This window comes from Pezoporus occidentalis, unplaced genomic scaffold (assembly GCF_034315485.1).
Source record: "Pezoporus occidentalis ecotype Australia unplaced genomic scaffold, CSIRO_AGI_Poc_V1 ctg95, whole genome shotgun sequence".
Classification (NCBI taxonomy): Eukaryota; Metazoa; Chordata; class Aves; order Psittaciformes; family Psittacidae; genus Pezoporus; species Pezoporus occidentalis.
In genome coordinates this window covers 303,337-322,616 of record NW_026916315.1, presented here as the reverse complement: position 1 = coordinate 322,616, position 19,280 = coordinate 303,337, and the positions used below count along the sequence as shown (strand labels likewise).

Below are 19,280 nucleotides of genomic sequence, written 5' to 3'. Positions count from 1 at the left end.
GGCTACATCTGCTCCAAGCCACCCACGTCCTGCACCAAGATAAAAGCTTGGGCTCTGAACCGCTCCTTTAAGGAGAACTGGTTGTTTCAAAGCCAGTGGAGATCTAATCCCTGGTGATAAGGCTTATTGAGATGCTCCCATAGGAGGCGTGGCTCCAGAGCCAGCCTTCCCAGGGATGGGATGAGAGGTAGGGACCAGCTTTCCACACCACTGTGCACAGTCTTCATCCCTGAGCAACCCTGCTTGGCAAGGCAGGAAGAAATTGCCAGTGCCATGAGCAAGGGTCCCTCTCTATGAGCAAACAGGGCACTCAAGAGGTTGTTTATGAGAGATTTTTCACTTTTCCTTTCCTGGCCTGGGCAGAATGCCTGTTTTGAAACTAGAAGGTAAAAAAAAAAAAAATAATAAACCCTGCCCCCCTCCCAGATCTATCTATTTCCCTTTGACAAACAGTGATTTCATTTTTCTTCCCGTCCAGGACTTTTTTTTTTTTTTCCTCTTTTAAACTGAGCCCAAGCCAACGTGGCAAAAGGCTCTTTGCTCATGTCCTTATTTGTCAAACACGCCATCACCGCACCCTCACCACCATTCTGGGAACAAGCCCTTGCCTTCGCCTGCTGACTTCAGCCGAAGAGAACTTCCCAACACAACTCTACCCCAAACCTAGTGGACTCTTTTTTAAAATAAACATTTCCTTTTCTCTTTCTTTTTAAAGCAGTTGATAAGAAAAGAGCTTAAATTTCCTTCGGTTTTCCTCCCAAGCCCTGCAGTGAATCAGAATATGATGGATCTTGATGGGAAAACAGAAATCACAAGAAACTGCCAGATCTGCTGCAAAGGTATTTCACGACCTAGTCTTCTGATTTCCATCAGAGCATAAACACCTCAAGGGAAGTCAGATACCGAAGTACTTTTTTGGATCTGATCCTAAGTGGCCAGTTCCACTGTCCAAATAGATTTAAAGAAATAAACAGGTCTATGAAAACTAGGTATTATTACTTTAACTGCTGCTCTTAAGCTACAACTTAAACTGTAATAATCTGTGCAGTTTTTAGCTGTCTGCTAACAGTAATGCACAAAATGATAATAAACTAAACATATATATTCTGCTTCCCTTACCAACTCAACACCTAGTATAAAAAGCTTTACATGGAACCACAGCACAGGTATTGCATAAGGTATCATCAGGACTCTGCCAGCCAGAGACAAATTTCTGTTGTAAAGGGCTGATTTTCTGGAGCAGATGAATTTCAAACTCTGGAGTAAATCTGGAGGACTTGCCCCAGGTCTGCAGGGGCAGAACTGCTCCAGGCAGCAGCCTCAGATCCAGTCCGTGCCAAGGAGAGGGGTCATCTCCTCTAGCACTTAGATTTAGCAACAGAGAAACTGAGGCATGTAAATTAAATGGCCTGGCATTGGAAAGCAGAATCAGGCAAGGCTTTAGTTTGTTGGAGTCAGATCCAACACATGCTCATGAGATCTCTGCCTTCAAGGCAACCAAGGGCTGGGAAAGGATTTACAGCAGAAGAAACACAGCCACCATTCATTCTGCTCCTTCAGCATGGGAACCTCTGTCTGGAGTTGTGAAAATGATGTGTTTGATGCACAAAGACATCAAGCAGCTTTCCCCACCACCACCTGCCTTTTCCCCTTATGTCTTGGGCCCTTTATTTTGTGACTTCTGCTGCTCCTGCAAGATAAGGAGCTAATTTTGCAACATGAGACCCAGCTGACTCCTGACTTAGCCCTGGCTTTTGTCTACTCCTGATCTCCTTCAGAGGATGGAAGGGAAAAGAAAAGGGAAAAAGGTGACAAGAGAGCACAGCTTAAAGGAGGGAATGTGTTTGCTGCAGAGAGCACATCTGGGCGTGGTGACAGGCAGGAGTGCTGGGGTATAACTGGCAGGCTCACTTTCGTCTGAACAGGATTGCCATGTGAAGGAATCTCTCTCTACCCAAACTCCTGCCAAAGCTCCATGCTGCGAACACAGCTCCAGCCCCAGCTTCCCAAAGCCAGAGAGAAAGGGTGTGACAAAAAGCAATTTCATGAGCTCAACGGCGAAGAGCCATCCTATACAGTGGTTCTAGCATGAGGCACATCCCAGTGACAGCCCCAAGTGTCTCAGGCACATCTTTGGACCCACTGCAGGAGGGAGGCATGAGGAGCTGAAGACACGAGCCCCTTCCAATAAACACCGCGAGGTCCCTTCCTTGGGCAATCCAGCAAGGGGGAAGCCTGACCCGGGAGAAGTCCGTGAAGTGCCATGACCCCTTCCCGCTGCCCAGGCTTCTGCACAGGGAGCCATGCAGGCTGCGCCCTGCCCTTGCCAGAAGCCTGCTGCTCCACTGCTTCCCAGGGCAGTCTTGAAGCTCCCTTGCTCCCAAAGGGTCCACTCTTCTCAGAGAGATAAAAGACAGAACAACACTTGCTGAAGAATTACTTCATTTCCCCAAGGCTGGGAAAAGCCATGCTCCACACTTGGCTGATGTCCCTGACGGCTGCAGCCTTTCCTGGCAAGGGAGAATGATCCTCATTAACCCCTTCCCTCTCAAAGGCTGCTTATAGCACTGAGCCCACTGCAGGAACAGCTGAGACTTTGTGACAGCATCTGAACATCTTGCCACAGGCAAGAGATCACAAGAAGCCCATGAAGGAGGGAAATGTTTTCATTCTATAGAGGCACAATGTTGATGAATTGACTCTAGACCTTACGATGGGGCCAAGAACTAAGCCAGGTCTCTTGAATCCTGTTTAATGTCTGTTCACTAGCCTATTCTCAGGTTCAAATCCATCCAGGGACACAGGACTGCCACAGCCTTGCAGGGTCACCAAGGGCAGCCGTATGGCTGTGGGTATGTGGTTACACAACTCTCACCAGCCTCAACAGTAGATCAAACTTGCTTTGCTCTCACTACTCCTCCCAGAAGACTCTTACAGACCTTTGCAATCTCAGTGCTTAGAAACTTTCTAAACACCAGTATGAAGGTACTCCTGGCAAGCTTAAACTCTCCTGCTGCTGCACCAACACTCACACAGAGCTGAAATAATTGTTCTTCTCTGGTACTTACTCCCCAGATGTATTTCAAATTCGCATCCATGTCCCCTTCTCAGCCTTCCTTTTGCTCAGCTAACAAGCTAAACTCTTCTGGTCTCCACTGGCAAAATAAGCTCCTCACTCCTTGATCACCTTGACAGCCGGTCCCTGCAGTCTGAATACATCTCTCCTGAATGTGCCTGAACTAACTCAACAGTACCCAGCACTACAGGCAAGCCAGTGATGTCTGCATAAAGATGTTCATACCTTTTAAAGGTGTTCAAGGTATGTCCCTATCCACACAGAACATGCCATCATCACCTGATGCATCTTAAAAGTTGCACTTTCATTCAGATGGCAAATCTAGAGGATCCAAGCCAGCAAAAAGGGAGTGAAAAGGGTCTTGGTGACATCACTAGAGCCTGGGCCAGGGCTTATTTGCTTCACTTAATTTTAGGCAGCTAAACAAAGCACTTTTAGGATCAGATTACTGCCCTAAAGTCTCTCCACAGTCCATGGAAGGAGATGGCCCTTCCAGAAAATAATTCATTCTGGGAAGGTTTCACTCCCATCCACCATCACAAGGACATAAGGCAATTAGTCTTCTAATTCAAGCCGGATGGGAAAAATCCTTTAATAGCTCAGTAAGTTTTGAATGGAAATATTCCTTAGTTGGGAAACACAGCTTGCTAAAGCTGACTTGGTTGTTCCTGACACATGATTTCTAACCACAGCACTTTGCCACCTCATTTTATTATCATCCATTCATTTCCACAATTTTTGGATCAGTTCTGCACAAACAATAAAATTCTTGCTCTTTTACCTGCACATTGAAAGTAACATCATCCAGAGGGGGTGGGGGAGGGAAGGCACCTTGTGATGATGTGATGTTCCCGAGGTCATCCACAGGAGGTGGGGGTGGAGGAAGGAAGTCCCCTAAGAGAGAGAACGAGAGAATGTCAACTCACCAGTTTTAACTCGCCTCATGATGAACATCTCCATGCAGTGCCACACTGCCTTCCACGTACAGGCCCTGAGCACTGTCCCCAAACACCACCATGTTCAGAGAAGTGCTGAGCCAAACCCCAGTGACCTGCAGTCCTCTGGACCACCCATGCCCAGGTTCAAAGCCCCTGGCTCAGCCCAGCCCAGGCACAGGTGCCAGCTAGACACCTACATGGTGCCTACTGCCAACAAGGCACCTTCATGCTATTTGCTGTGGGAAGCAGTTGGGTATGAAGCCCTGGAAAGCTTTCCTGTTAGAATCCAAATCAGATGAAATACAATACAGAGTACAAAGAAAATAAATTTTCTGAAATAAACACTTTGGTGTTTAGTTCTAAAAATACTAGGATGTTTGAGTGCAACATAAACTTTTCTCCTTTGCTGTGAAAATGACCCTCCAACCAACCAACACAATTTTGCAATGAATTCAACTCCAGCAGACATACTTCCCAAAGAATAAACAGGTGATGCATCTCCCTGCACACCACATTAGTCAGGCACTCCTGCTTTATTACAACCCTTCAGAATACCTTAGCAAAATCAAGGTACAGAAACGTGTTGAAGGGGATGAGACAGGGAAAGGGACAGGGCTTGTACATAAAGAGAGGGGAAAAGTTGCAATTGCTGTAACAGAAGGGGAAAACAAGGATTGCTAGAACAAACAAAACAAACACCGCTTTGCCTCTCTGGAAGATCCGTTCCTCCCAGAAGAAAAAAAAACATTGGCCAAGATTTTTCAGAAAAGAAGCAAAGGACAGAAAAAGAGAAGAGCCATTTTCTGGTGTTTGGAAGAAAATACTTTTCTTTGCAGTAGGAGACAGCTGGCTTTACCACATCCCAGCCCAGCTCTGCTAACTCTGTCCTCTGTGTCAGATAAGCTGTTGGCTCCACTCTCCCCACAAATGGGAAGGCTTTTAGATCGGGAAGCGGAGAGCAGATGCCTGATGAACTGGGGGGACCCTGCAGATGTTTGGCCTTTTCCTGGTCCTCTGTGAACAGACGGACTTTCCTCCTTCACAGCTTTAGGTATTTATTCTGCCACTGCACTTTCCTCTTTCCCACACACAGCCACAGGACCCGATGCTGTTCCCACTGCACTCACGGGAGATTATTCCCTCGGATGCAGGACGGAAAGCTGTTACTCGATTATTATTATTGGCATTGCTGGAAGTCTTCTTCCAGCAGAGAGGAAAGCAGGCAAAGACTGTAAAATCTGTGTCCTGAGCAGTGTACAGGTTTAGATCTACATTTGAGAGAGCAAAGGAGGATAAAAAGCTGAAAGCAAGCAGGATCTCCCTAAAATGCACCTCAGGGACCTTCACTCACCCCCAAAGCTTTGCAAGCCCGACAGATTTTACTTGCTTAGAGCTGGGCAAGCCGTGGGAGGAGGCAGGAAAGTCCTCGTGAAGGTGGAGTGTATCAATACCATCCACTGCTGAGCATCTCCAGTGCCAGCCAGCTACATGGGGAAGCATCTGGGGAAGGGACCGTCCTTTGGTCTGCATGAATGCACCAGTGGCCATGAGGAAAATGGGTCTCTGGGGTTACCAGAGTTAACCATGGGTTGGTGGAAGACAAACCCCACCCTAAGTGCTCACAGTCTCCTGACTGATTTAACTCTGCTGCCCTTCCATGAATAAGTGATAAGATGGGCAAAAGGCCTATTAGTATTGATCTCTAATCAGCACCAAGACTGACATTTTGGTTGATACTCATCTGGCATTAGGGCGAACGCTTGGAGATACTTAAGTTATGAGAGTGACTACACTCAGCTCCACCAACAGAAAGACATCAGGCACCTCCAGAAGGCAATTTATACCTCAAAGCAGGTGAAATCACCTTCCAACAGCAAGTATCCCCACAGAGGCAGCCTCAAGCAGGCACATTCACAGGCAGGAAACTGCATCGTGCCCCTTCTCATACCGCAGCACAGTCTGCCTTCAGCTCTTGCAATGAGAAATCACTACCCATAACCATACGTTTAAAGGAGCTAAATATCTCCTCATTGCACCAGCTAGTCATTTTTTTCTTCTTACAGCTGTGAAGACCATGACTCAACCTTCAAAGGGACTGCGCAGTGCGACACATGCACCAGCTGAGTTACTTTAGATAGGATGGCACAACTTGCTGGGAAACCATAGCCCTGAACTCATCTCTCAGCACTCATGCCCACTGCTGTCCTGGAGCATCAGTCAGTGCAACCACGAGAGATGACACCATGACCCCAGTAACGTTTTCTCCCATATTTTACATACAAGTAGATAGAAATTTAGCCACTTCATCATGGCTATGTCAGAAAACTACAGCAGAACAGTAAGCAGAAGCAGTGCCCCCAAGCCCCAACCCAATTTTTAGCTCCAACCACATCTGTGCCATGCAGATGCATTTGCAACGTTTTACCCCTCTCCTCCCCAAATTTCCTCCTCTTACTCTTTCCAAGGAGATTTAGGCATTTAATTATTACACTTTTCAAATGTACAAATAAATTTTTTTTCAAAGCCTTAGCAGACATCTACATCAGCATGAGCTTGTCAGGCTGAACAGAAACTCATAATATTTTTGCTATTGGCTGCGTGATGCCTTCTGGGTACAAGCACAAGCTGAGAAAAACATCCTGTCTCATGCAACAAGCACGTTTCTCACAGTCTAATCTTTAAATTTTTAAGTGCACTTCAGTTTTTTTGCAGGATCAGGCTGGTGTCTCAAGCCTTTGTTTTGAAGAAGATATATCTGCCAGTCAACAAATGAATTGCAGCACAGTAATTGCCTCCCCCCTTGACTGACACAGTTGTTTAGACATGAAGATTTGCAGCTTTGAAACTTCTAGACACGAAGAAAATCTCACATGTTCAGTAAGAAAAGACTGTTTGGGGGAAAAGCCCTCGGAAACACAAAAAAGCAAACCACCATATTTTTCCCTGAAACAATAACTTAATGAAATCTAACAACCAACAAAACAGGGTTCACACTGGTCTTTCCAAATTACTGGCAGACATCTGAAGACTATATGCCCAGATGGTTTTAATTTTTCTCCTTCCAAACAAAAATAACCCTTTCTCATCATCATCTTGATAATTTCTAGCTCTGAAAATGGGTCAGAATCAGTTTGAATCAACTGAAAATTACAGCTCTCCCTGGGCTCAGAGACTAGACTAAGGACAGTGATGGAGCACCTGATGTGTTTCCGTTCTGGTCCAAACAGACTTCGTCTGGCAAAGTACTGTGCCAATATAGGCATTTCCCATTGCCCAGTCAAGTATTTACCTTCTACTGCAGAAAGTCAAAGTTTGCAATTTGAGGGTGATCTACACTGAAACAACTAAGATTTACCTTAATTTGTTTAGCACTAGGCTAAAACCCTTTTGACTCAGCCCATATACTTCAATAACCACTGCAAAAAGCTGCAAAATATTGCAACGTTACTAAGTGGTCTGGAAAACTTCATACTGCCAAAGTGACACCACAGAATTTTTATAGAAACCTTCAGCTAGAGAAGACTTGGTGACTCTTAGGTGTGAACACACATCCTACTAAGTTTCCCAAAGTGAGTATTTTCCTGTATTTAACACACATCACCAGACAACGAAAGCATATGATTAAAATCATGTTTTATATCAGTGCATCGCTGGTCAAAACCATGTCATGAGGGGTCACTGGCAGCATGCCAGTGTGGGGCAAACCATCACACAACTACACACCAGCTCCACAATCTACCTAAATATACCGCATTGGCCTGTGATTCCTAAAATGAAGCAGCTCCAACAACCCAAGGCACTGTTTAAATTACTACTCTCTTACCAATCACTAATCCTGCCATTTGAACTACTTTTGCTAATCAGCTACTGTATTAATAAGCAGGAGGGAGAAAAAAACAAACCACCAAAACAAAACCCCACAATGGCTAATTTCATCCTCAGTATTTAAAAAAGGAATACTGAGTCTGTCAGGTAGTTGCACTGAAAATTTACTTCACCACCTGCTAGCTGAAATATTGCTTTTATGGATTTATATTGTATTAAAAGGTCACTGGCTGTTTAAGTCTTAAATAGTTTTAATCATTCTAAAAGTCTCTTAACAGTAAGAAAAGGAAGCTCAGAACAAACAGCAGCAGGGATTCTAATTAAAAGGGCCAATTCATCTAATTTTATTTGGGGTTAATTATTCAGGATTCACTCTCTGATGTGTAAGGAATAGCAATTAGTAATTTTAGTGATTTGAGGAACATTGGAGGTGTAATCAGTTAAAATGAGTGAGTGTTTACAACACAAGATGTTGAATTAGTTTCTCCCAGCTGGAGAACAGGAACATTAGTCCCCTACAGTTCAGTACTATGAATCGCAGTCCTGCGTAAAATATTCTCTTCAAACAGAAGAAAACACACGCTAACAATCATCTGGTAATTTTGTTTACTACATGGAAAGTCAATAGCCAACACATACCATAGCATCTTATGCATCCTTACCTCCACCTTCATCCCACCATCCAACCACCCAAACCCCTGGGATTCATTGGAAAGAATTCCCATCATTTTTCCTATCAGTACAACTTCAGCCAGACTACCACCCTCCTGCCATGCCGCCTTTAACCACAGCTAGCTGAGATAATGAAAGAAGCAGCTTGTGAAACTTTCAAATGTGAATTAATTTTGGTGGTTAAATATACAGAGGAAAAATGACCATGCGATTAATTTAAAACCTCTAGGTACAATTCCTCCTGCAAACGCAAATCCAAAATAGCTCTACTGGAATCGTTCTGGATCTCTTCCAGTGTTACTAGAGCCAGAATAAGGTACTAAAGCTTTCAGGAGTAGCAGATGAGACTCTGATGGGGACAGAGGAGCTGCGTGGGGGAGTGCCAATGAGGAGATCCAAAACTAGTTGCTTTGACATTTGGGTCTGAGCTGAGGCAGCAGCTCAAAAGCCATTTTTTTCCCATGTCTCACGAGGTAACTGAGTTTTACCACCATGTAGGCATAGCCAGGTGCTTCAGTGGAACTGGAGCTGGACCCCTTGCATTGCCTACACGCTTGTGACTGTTAAAAGGAGAGGCATTGGCACACCAAGCCAAGGCTCATTTCAAGTGATGCAGCTTTTATTGAGCAACTTGATTTAGCAGAGATGCTATCTTTAGTGTTCCATAGACAGACCTTTCACTCTAGCTCTTGTCACTAGGATGGAAAATCCCACCCACCTCTGGTTCACATCAGAACTCACTGACCTCCCTCTCAAAACAACCCCAAGGCAGTAATTAGCACAAGAGTAGGAAACAAGGGCTCAGTCCTCTAAATTATGCAAAATCTCAGCTGCTTCGTCACAGTGGATGCACCTCATTGTGCAAACAGTGCTTTTATTTTTTTTTATGAGACTGTGGGTTTATTCATCTGGTGTCTGTAGGCACCTAGCCATGCCATCCTTCCCAGCAAAACATAACCAATGTTCCTGCAGCCCAATAGCAGCAAGGTAGGGGAAGGCTTGCTTACCCCTATGCACATCAGCTGAACATCCTACACATCATAAGTTTACGATACACGCCGCTAAGTACAAAGGAATCAATACAAGACTTCATTTTTGACTCTTCAACTTACTTTTCCATATGACTGTATGGTAAAGCTAATGTCCCACACCCGCCTCTATGCAATAGCGAAGACTTATTTCGCTCACCTCAACATGTTTTGTCAACATGATGCAAATAAGACAGTTCAGCTCCTGCTCACGTAACGGTTATCTCCGTAACCGTGATAATTGCTTAGAGGAGAGGTCTGCTAGCATCAGAACTCAGCTCTATGGAAAATAAATCAGTTCTTTACTAAAACTTAGTGAAGGGCTAAACTTAAGCCAATGTAAGAAACAGCCCTGTAAAACTTCCATTAAAATCTGTAAGGATTTACAGATTAGCAGATTAACAGAAAAGCTCTAAGTACCATTCCTTGTCACAGACTTCTTTTAGGACTCTGGAGATGTCACCTAGCCCTACTGTGCCTCAGTCCACGGGCACAGAAAGACTTCCTTTGCCTTCTCTCGTGTGTTCATTTGTAGATGTAAGCAGAGATGTAGATGTGAGATGTAGATGTAAAATGTAGATGTAAAACAGAGCCCATCTTACTTGGTCTGTGCAGCAACTAGTAGGATGAAATCTCACTTTCAGTTATGGCTGCTCAGGTCCAGTAATGAGGACAAAAGTAGTTCCAAGTGATGGTTAAAAAAAAAAAAGACGACAGAAAACAGCCTGCTGAGATGGAAAGATTTCAACACAAACATATGGAAATATGCTGGAAATCAGGACATCTAAGAAGAGTAAACCTCATCCTCAAAGGGGAAACATGGGCTGCATTCCCACACACCATCCCTCTCCTCTGCAGAGCAAAAGGTCCATGAAATAACTCACTGAGGGAAACACTGCCTCACCCGGAACAAAACCGAAACAGGTTATCTATTTGTTTATTAGACTATGGTGTTTAACTCGTTTGTTCATTGCTAAGAGCTCCTGACAAGAGTTGACACATGCATTAATTTACTAAATAGGACGGTTGTGAAGGAGTCGAAAAAAATGAGTTACGCCACTGGATTAAGACCTCATTCTCTGTGGCTACTGTTGTGTAGCACAATCAAAATTAATCTGGTTTTTCAGCTTTCGCCCCCGAAGAGGCAGCCAGGGATTATGGGGATCATGTCCTTTGGATACATCCTTTCTTATCTCCAACCAAACCCTCTTTGTGTCTAGTGATGAAATACAAAACACTGCACAGATCACAAAGAAACATCTCCCAGAGCTCTTCACTATCAAGGGACTTCGTCAGGTTTTAGAAGCTGCAGCCAACAGTTTTTAAGCAATATCAGACTTAACTTGGCCTATAACTGGTTTTGCGTTGTTTTCCCACTTTCGGGGTGAATTGCAATCTGAGCAGTCAGAGGAAACACGATGTACTGCAGAACATCTGGAAGCACTGGATCCATTCTGCTTGCCCAGCATGCAAAGGAGATGAACAACAAAAACAATTGCCATAACTAGATCACTTCCCTGCATGATGGGCTCAACCTCCCTGCATGGTGCCCTCTTCACAAAGTCTTTTGCTTTCGGATGGAGAGACTGGAGCAAAAATACTAAGTGGGAAATGCATGGGAAATAGCAAACTTCCAATACCTAAAGGGGACCTACAAGAAATCTGAAGATGTACTATTTACAAGAAGGGATGGGACAAGAGAGGATGGCTTTAAGGTCAAAGAGGGTAGATTTAGATTAGGTATTAGTAAAAAAGTCTTCATTATGATGGTGGTGAGACACTGGGATAGGTTGCCCAGACAAGTTGTGGCTTCCCCATCCCTGGTAGTATTCAAGACTAGGTTGGATGGGGCTTTGAGCAACATCGTGTAGTGAGAGGTATCCCTGCCTTTGGCAGGGGGGTTGGAACTGGATGAGCTTTAAGGCCCCTTCCAGCCCAAACCATTCTGTTATTCTATGATGCAGCGCTCTCAGATGAACTGATCAAGCAAAGCCCCATAAACTGATTTTCAAAATGGCTCATTTTTTCCCTCCCATCCTCTTCCTCACACCTCCCTATGTACCTCTTATGAACATTCAAACTTGGAAAGATTAAAGCAAAATGTGTGTCTTTATCAGATGTGTCTCAGTTCATGTTTTCACCAATACAAGCAGCACTGGCTTTCTTCCTTCTATTGCAATAGTCAGTGCTACTGGGGAGCACAGAAATCAGCTACATTTTATTCATGCTATAAGATTAATCACTTTATTATTCACTAGTGTAACAGTTTAATAATAAATTACATCCTTAGCCCCTGAACATAATTTAAGATCAAACTAAATTTTGGATAAATCGAATTTACCTCTATCTTCTTTCAAAATAAATAACTAATGCTCCATATCCTTGTTGTAGGGAGCAGTTTAGTGGTGGACCCGGCAGTTGGACTCAATGACCTTAAAGTTCTTTTCCAACCTAAACAACTTTAATTCTATCTCCATGTATCAATTTACATAAATATATATGGAGTGGTGGTGGGTGGTTTTGTGAACAGAGTTTGGCTGCTTACACTGGTACCTATTAGAAATGTCACACATGATCTGGCTAGACCATGGAAGAGAAACAGGATTATAATCTAAAGGGGGTAAAAAAAGGGAGGGAAGGATATCTTCCCTGGGTAGATTCTACCTGGAGGTGCTTCTAGATAATGCAGAAAGCAGAGGAGAAAAAAAAAAAAAAATCATGCAAACTTTCTCTTCTGAAATTAATTTTACCCTAGAACACCAATGCTTTCTGTACCAACAATCACTGCCCAACACCTCAAAGTTACTATGCACACTTACATGTTATTGTAATATTTTGAGCAGAAATGCTTTAAAAATTATACTTTTGCATAATTCAACAATATAACTGGTTAGGAAACAACAAGCTAAACTGATTATTTTAGATAAATATCTGTATTTATGTTTTTCATATTCCACAAAATCCCCTACCAAGAATGCCCCATCCTTCTCCTTGCTGGTCAGAGCCCAGAGCACCATGATGGGAAAACCAAGATGAGAGAGAGCACTTCCCATCAGAAGCATCCTAAAATAGGCAAAGAAGAGGTGAATGACAGAGGCATGAAAAGGACTTCCCAAGGATGGGAATAATATGCCCATTCATGACACTGATGATATGAAAATTTGTTCCCTAAACTGACCCAGGCAGACTGCCTATTCTCAGCATAGAAACAGCGGTAAGTGGTGGCTGCGTGGTACCTGTGCTGTTTTTAGGGGACATGTGGCTCTCATTTTGCACTCATAAAAGGAAAGAGCAAGACAGAAGCTCAATACAATCCACCCTTTACTGTAAGGGTGGTGAGGCACTGGAATGGGTTGCACAGGGAAGCTGTGAATGCTCCATCCCTGGTGGTGTTCAAGGCCAGGTTGGCCAAAGCCTTGGGTGCCATGGTTTAGTGTGAGGTGTCTGTGCCCATGGCAGGGGGGCTGGAATGAGATGATCTTAAGGTCCTTTCCAACCCTAACTATTCTATGATTCTATGATTGTAGTTATCCAAGCACATATTTCCAGCTTTTGACCATTCTGAGAAAGCAGTCGAACAAATTAACAGTTTTGCTGTAACCCCGCTCAGCATATGGTGCTGCCCTTCCAGAAAAGAAGTCTAAGTGTCTGGCACCATTCCAGGATAATTGAGAGGGTGCCCTTGCAGTAAAACATGACACATCAAAAGCAGGGTCAATTATTTGGTGTAGGGAAACCTGGGTGCGATCTCTTATAAACTGAATTAAAACTTTTCTATTTAACAAATAGAAAATTAATTACTGAAATATTTGTGGATATTGTTAAAAGGAAAAATGCGGAAGAAAATAAAAATCTTCTGCGAAGATTGTGGTTTTATTTGAAAAGCTGGAGACTTAATTCTTGAAAAAAAATGACATGGAGAAACAAAAAAGGTAACAAATTGTAGTACATACAGCTACAGTTTCTAGGCTGGACTTCTGAAATCCTCACTCTGAGTTTGGTTTTTCCTCAGAGCTGTCACTTGGACAATTTTAGGCCAAGAAAAAAAAAAAAAAAAGAAAGAAAGAAAACCCCAAAAAAAAACCCAGCTGGTTAGGTGGGGAATCTCTCTTGATTTTCTTTCATCCTCACTTCCTTTCCAGCCTTAGCTGCTGGAAACTGCAAATCCATTCTTCCCAGATTAATGATTGATCCTCATCCTAAATCTCCACTTCAATATTAATAACCTCTCAGAAAACAATTAAAATTGATATATTGTTTGAGTGTGTGCTCAGGGAGAAAGAGAAGAGGATAAATCTTCTATGAGCACAAAAAAAACCCAACTCTATCATACTTTGAGGCCTGCTGATGCCTGCAGTGACATACAAAGGCTATTCACAGTAACATATGCATCTCCCCATGCTAGCACAAGCATATGACTGGAGCAGTGAATGGGAAGGAGATAGGGCTTAGCAGCACAGAGAGAGAGTGGATAGTCCATCTCACCTTCGAACAAAAATCCTTCCATCACTGAGAGGGGACCTTTTCATCAACTAGATAGAAGATCCTGCAGGAAGGAGAACAATTTCTAGCTTGACATTACCAGCAAGTGCAAACAGGCAGAGAGACCCCAGGCAGGTTCTCTGCTCAGAAACTATTTTTAATGCACAGAGGTGCCTGATGTGCTGAGGCTTTATGATGAATCATGAAGCCACATCATTCAGAGTTGCTTATGTACCCAGTCAGTCTCCCTGAGAATTTTGCGGCCAATGTCTCTACTTTCTTCATGAATCATGGCAAGTAAAGAAGTTGTAAATGGAGACCAGTGACAAGTGGAGCTCCTCAGGGGTCAGTATCAGGACTGGTGCTGTTCAACATCTTTGTCAGTGACATGGAGAGTGGGATAGAGCACCCTAAGCAAGTTTGGTGACAACACCAAACTGTGTGGTGAGGTTGACACACTGGAGGGAAAGGATGGGATCCAGAGGTATCCTAACAGGCTGGAGAGGTGGTCCCATGTGAACCCCGTGAAATTCAACATGGCCAAGTGCAAGGTCCTACACCTGGGCTGAGGCAATCCCAAGCACAACTGCAGGCTGGGCAGAGACTGGCTTGAGAGCAGCCCTGAGGAGAAAGACGTGGGGGTGTTGGCTGACAAAACGCTATCTGCCCTGGTACATGTGTACATGTTGATATTTAAGGGTGCAGGTTTTTTAGAGAACCATCTCTGGCACACTGAGACAAACTTGAGAGTCATGCCTAGAGAAGAAGAGAACCATCCTTCTTTGGAGATAACTGACCAGCTTTTCCTAAATGAAACCAAACAACAGCAGGGTTTGAAAACTCACTTCAATTTTGCAGTGCATGACTTGCTGCATGCAGTCATGCAAGGGGATTGCTTTATGCAAAAGCAAAGCTCATCCCTAGAGGATTTAAACAATCACAGATTTCCTGGATGAAAGACACTGAACTGAATAACAACCTTATTTAAAGAGAAAACATGGCATGTTTGAGTACCTGAGCTGTCAACAAAACAAGAAGTAATCAAGAAGACACATGAAAATGATCTGAAATTAGCCACTGTTTATCTTTCTACACAAAGGGAGAATTTTAAATCTAAAAATACAGACATAACCTAGCTTTAAAATCCAGTACCACACCTAGGGAAAACCTCAGTATGGATGTTGAACATCATTTAAAGAATGGGATTCTCTGCTTTCAAGAGACTGGGAGATTTACTCTATATCCTTATCGGGGCATACATATCATATCATGTCATGGTGATTAGCATCTTGCTTGATTAAAATCTTTAATTCCACTAGATTTAAAAGGGTAACTTGAGAGCCACTCAGACAAGAGCCCAAGGCTAGAGCTGATCACAAGCACAGAACAGCATGGTGCGGTTGCAGCACTTATATCTGCTCCCCTCATTCTTCAGCATGTTGCAGCTAAATCATCTAGCCAAAATAGGTAAACAAGGGTGTGTGTCAGGTCAGCCAGCAAAATCTTTCAAGGCAATGGCTCTGCACTCATCATGGCAAAGAAGATAAAAACGCACTTTGGCTCTCCTTGACTATATAACATTTGCAAGTGAAAAATCAGTTGACTGCTTAAAACCTGGGATGATGCACACCATCTCAAACTATTCTTGAGCAAAATGTTTAATGTTTCATGTGGTTTGGAAATGGCTTAAATTCCCTGCTGAATTTTTCATGCCCATACACAATTTTGCCTTTATCCAAAAAATCCCCTTTAATTATGTACTCTGCAGAAAATGCAGAAATTCGTCAGAAGGATTCCAGCCACATTTTCCCCCTCTTTTGTTTGTTGTTTTTCAGTTTGCTAGGGTCTCCATAAATTACCCTTACTTGGATATGCCCACCAAAGTTATCTGGACTTCACTGCTTGGGCTACTCATAGAAAATCAGCTCCACTTTTTCCCCCTCTTTCTCTCAATGTCTTTATTTTAATTGAGGAGAATGGGAAGAGACAATAGCACTGGGGAGGAGCTAAAAGGTTGAAAACTTTTGGACGTACCCTGCTTTTTACCCTGATACATAATAGAGAGATGTTAATCTCCAGCAGCAGGGCTGCCATGGAGCAAACCCACTAGGCGAGCAGCCGTGAGGTAGTAAAGCCTGCAGAAGGCCAGTTCCCAGTGCAGGAGATGCAACCGGAAAACAAGCATAATTAGAGCACAACAATGTGCCAGCTATTCTCGGAGGCAGAAAAGCCCCTCAGGAGCTATTGCAGGAGAGTGAAGCTAGGACAGCCCTCAGACCACTCTAATCCACATCACAGGCATCCCCAGGAACATAAAGACATCCTCCTACATTCTGTCCTGCCGAGCAGCTCAGCCTAAAGATACTGTTCTCTGCTTTTGTTCTCTGAACACCTTCATTGTGCTGAGCATACATCTCCTAAGGTTTCAGGAACATTAACATAATCCACACACAAATATTATTCTAAAGAAGTGATTCCCATAGTTCTCCTATTTTTGGAGACACATCTTAGAAAAGCTTCCCTAATATACTGGAATGGGACCTATATTATCTCTTCATAAAAGGAATCCAACTTCTAGACTTCTAAATTCATTGCTAAGCAGTTCAGACTTCCTTTTATGCTGTAAGATTTCCTTCCCATAAGATGCAAGATATATTGCCTCAAGGGAAAAGCAGCTTTATGAAGAGGAAGCTATGTGTGCCAGAATTGTTCTCTTCCATTACTGGCAACATCCTTTCTCCCTCCCATTGTTTTAATAGAGCTGGTCACCAGAAGAACCTGCAGCAAAAACACCGATACCCTCAGCAGATCATCTACCGGCCAAGAGCCCCAAACAACATCTGCTCTTCTGCAGAGCCTTCTCGATGTCAGGAAAACATGTTTTCTGCGCATGCCCCATATGGAGTTCTGATAGAAACATGACTTTACTAATAGACTTACTTTCTGCTGTTCCCACCATAACAACATTTGAGGAATGGCTCACCAGTAATCTTCCACCTACATATTTTTGTATAACTTCACTGCATACAAGGATGAAGGAGGAAAAGGAAGAGAATACACATTCAGTAGCGATCAGCATTACAGGGAGGAAAAAAAAGTATTTAAAAAAAATCTGGTGACTGATGTTCCTACACGTGATCCCGAGAAATGTTCCCCACGTGCATACACATGCTTGCGTGTAGCCCAGACTCAGTTACATGCTTAAGTTCAAGTGCATGCTTAAATACTACATCCCACGGGCCTTCGGAAAGCATGTATCAAATTAGGCATTTGTTGAAATGCTTTGCTAAGCAAAAGGATCAGTTTATGTACTTTTCCCAAATACTCTGCTGAAATGAGGCTAATGGTTGCAGTGGTACCTCCCAGGAGGTCCCCAGTTCTTCCCCGAAGCATTCATTTACCAGGATTTCACTCTTGCACATTCAGCTTTGGGGAATCGGTATGGGAAACTGGGAGCAGAGAATGTGCAACACTAGAAATGACAGTATTACCAGAGGTAGCTAATGTAACCACAGATCCCTCCTACTGATCCAGATCTCACACACACCACCATGGCCACTAGCATCACTTCAATCTCTTAAAATCTCCTCTAAGGGGCACAACCTCCCCAAATTCAAGCAGAGGGAAATCCAGGGTTCCCCCAGATTAGAAACTACTTGATTTGGGACAAAAGGAATCTGCTGCCAGGAGGACTGAATGGAGCTACTGAAAATAAGAAAATATTCCTAGTGTTTCTGCACTCCTATCCCTGAAGTGATATGATCAAGAGGATTAATTTTAGACTATACAGTTTTAATGTGAAAAAAAATCCCACCAAACCCGAAGTTGCATCTTAGCTTTTAAGCAAAGACCAGATGGAAAGTCTATCATTAGAAATGCCAAAGGGAGAATACACTCAAAGTTCGCTCCAGGATGGAAAGGTCATTTCTAGTCATGCTTGTTTTAAATGTTCTCAGAAGCACTCAAGCTTTTTGTAATAAGATGGTTTTCTTTCAGTTTATCAACTTGACTTCCTCCAAAATAAAATAAAAAAAACCCTCCAAAACAAAACAAAAATCACCAACAACACAAGACAGAAACTTTAAAGGCAGGCGCCAGCTCTCTTCTTCCTCTCCAGAGCAAAAGAGTCATTAAATTTTTAATGAATTATTGCTTAGATGACAAGAAATGCCACAAAAATGATCTGTTGATTCCACCCAGGGGTGTTTACTTAGAGCTTTATAGGGAGATTTATGAGACAACAGGCAACAGACAATGTGTCAATGAAGTCTGAGAAGCAACGCTTCACTTATCAGGTACTGATGTCGATGAAGAACACGTCAAGCTGATGAGAAATGCATCAGGCATCCCTACTGTGTTTCAAGCAATGTCCCAAACCCCCAGTGAAGACCATATGCCAGCTGATTGGTACAAATCCACCAACCCATTTGCACTACCATACAACTGGTTGTAAGATTTAGGAAGCTCACTCAGTAAGAGCCTCCCAGGGGCTAAATATGCCTTCTTAACTCTAGTAGCTCACATATGATGGCTAAGAGGCAGCAAAATTGTGACCAGTGATTTTCACCAGTTATTAGAGTACCCCAAGATAACACAGTGTTTACAGCTTCACTCCACTTGCTAACTCACAAGAGCTATAAACACACAGCTTCAACTGAGATTTCACAAGCCCCTAGTCTCCATGTGCCAGGAAGCCCCCTCCCCTTTAAGGTAAGCCCACATCTGAAGTACAGTAAGTGAATAAGCCTGATGGGAAACAACCTACAAATCCTAACAGGAAAATATTTAATCAAAGACAGAAATCTCCATTCTCTTATTTTCCAACAAATGTAAAAAAGGCACACAGATATGACGATATAAAATTGGCATTTTCACAGTAAACACATCTGCATCCAGTTAGAGATTATTCCCAATAAGAACTGGAGCTACTGGCTGAAGCTGAAAGTGTTTTTTTCCTTGCAGGCTGTGCCTTTTGTCAGCTCAACTAGGCCAGTCCTTACAAGAAATATCTGGCTTCAGGTCTTCCTTGTGCATAAATAACAAACATATTTGCAAGGTCCAGACAGCTGTATTTATGTAAATCTGCTCAGAGGAGCCATCGCTGACTTAATTTAGCGGCAATGGGTTGCACAAGTGTCAGAGGGAAACGTGACCTGCAGTACCGCTCAATGAGGGACACCCAGACAAAATCAAGATTTCACTCTCAAACAGAATGCTAAAACATTGGGATCAACAAACAAATGCTTTTTTGTTTCTTGG

At 43.2% G+C, this 19,280-nt stretch overlaps 1 protein-coding gene across 8 annotated transcripts in view; it reads right to left on the bottom strand.

Moving 5' to 3' along the window:
- The window catches only part of LPP (LIM domain containing preferred translocation partner in lipoma), a 353,500-nt gene that overhangs the window by 190,127 nt on the left and 144,093 nt on the right, over window positions 1–19,280 (bottom strand). For all 8 annotated transcript variants that reach the window (XM_062606306.1, XM_062606312.1, XM_062606305.1 and 5 more), the window contains one exon: window positions 3,858–3,970. In XM_062606306.1, coding sequence (XP_062462290.1) covers window positions 3,858–3,970 — 113 coding nt within the window. The remainder of the gene's footprint in view (window positions 1–3,857; window positions 3,971–19,280) is intronic.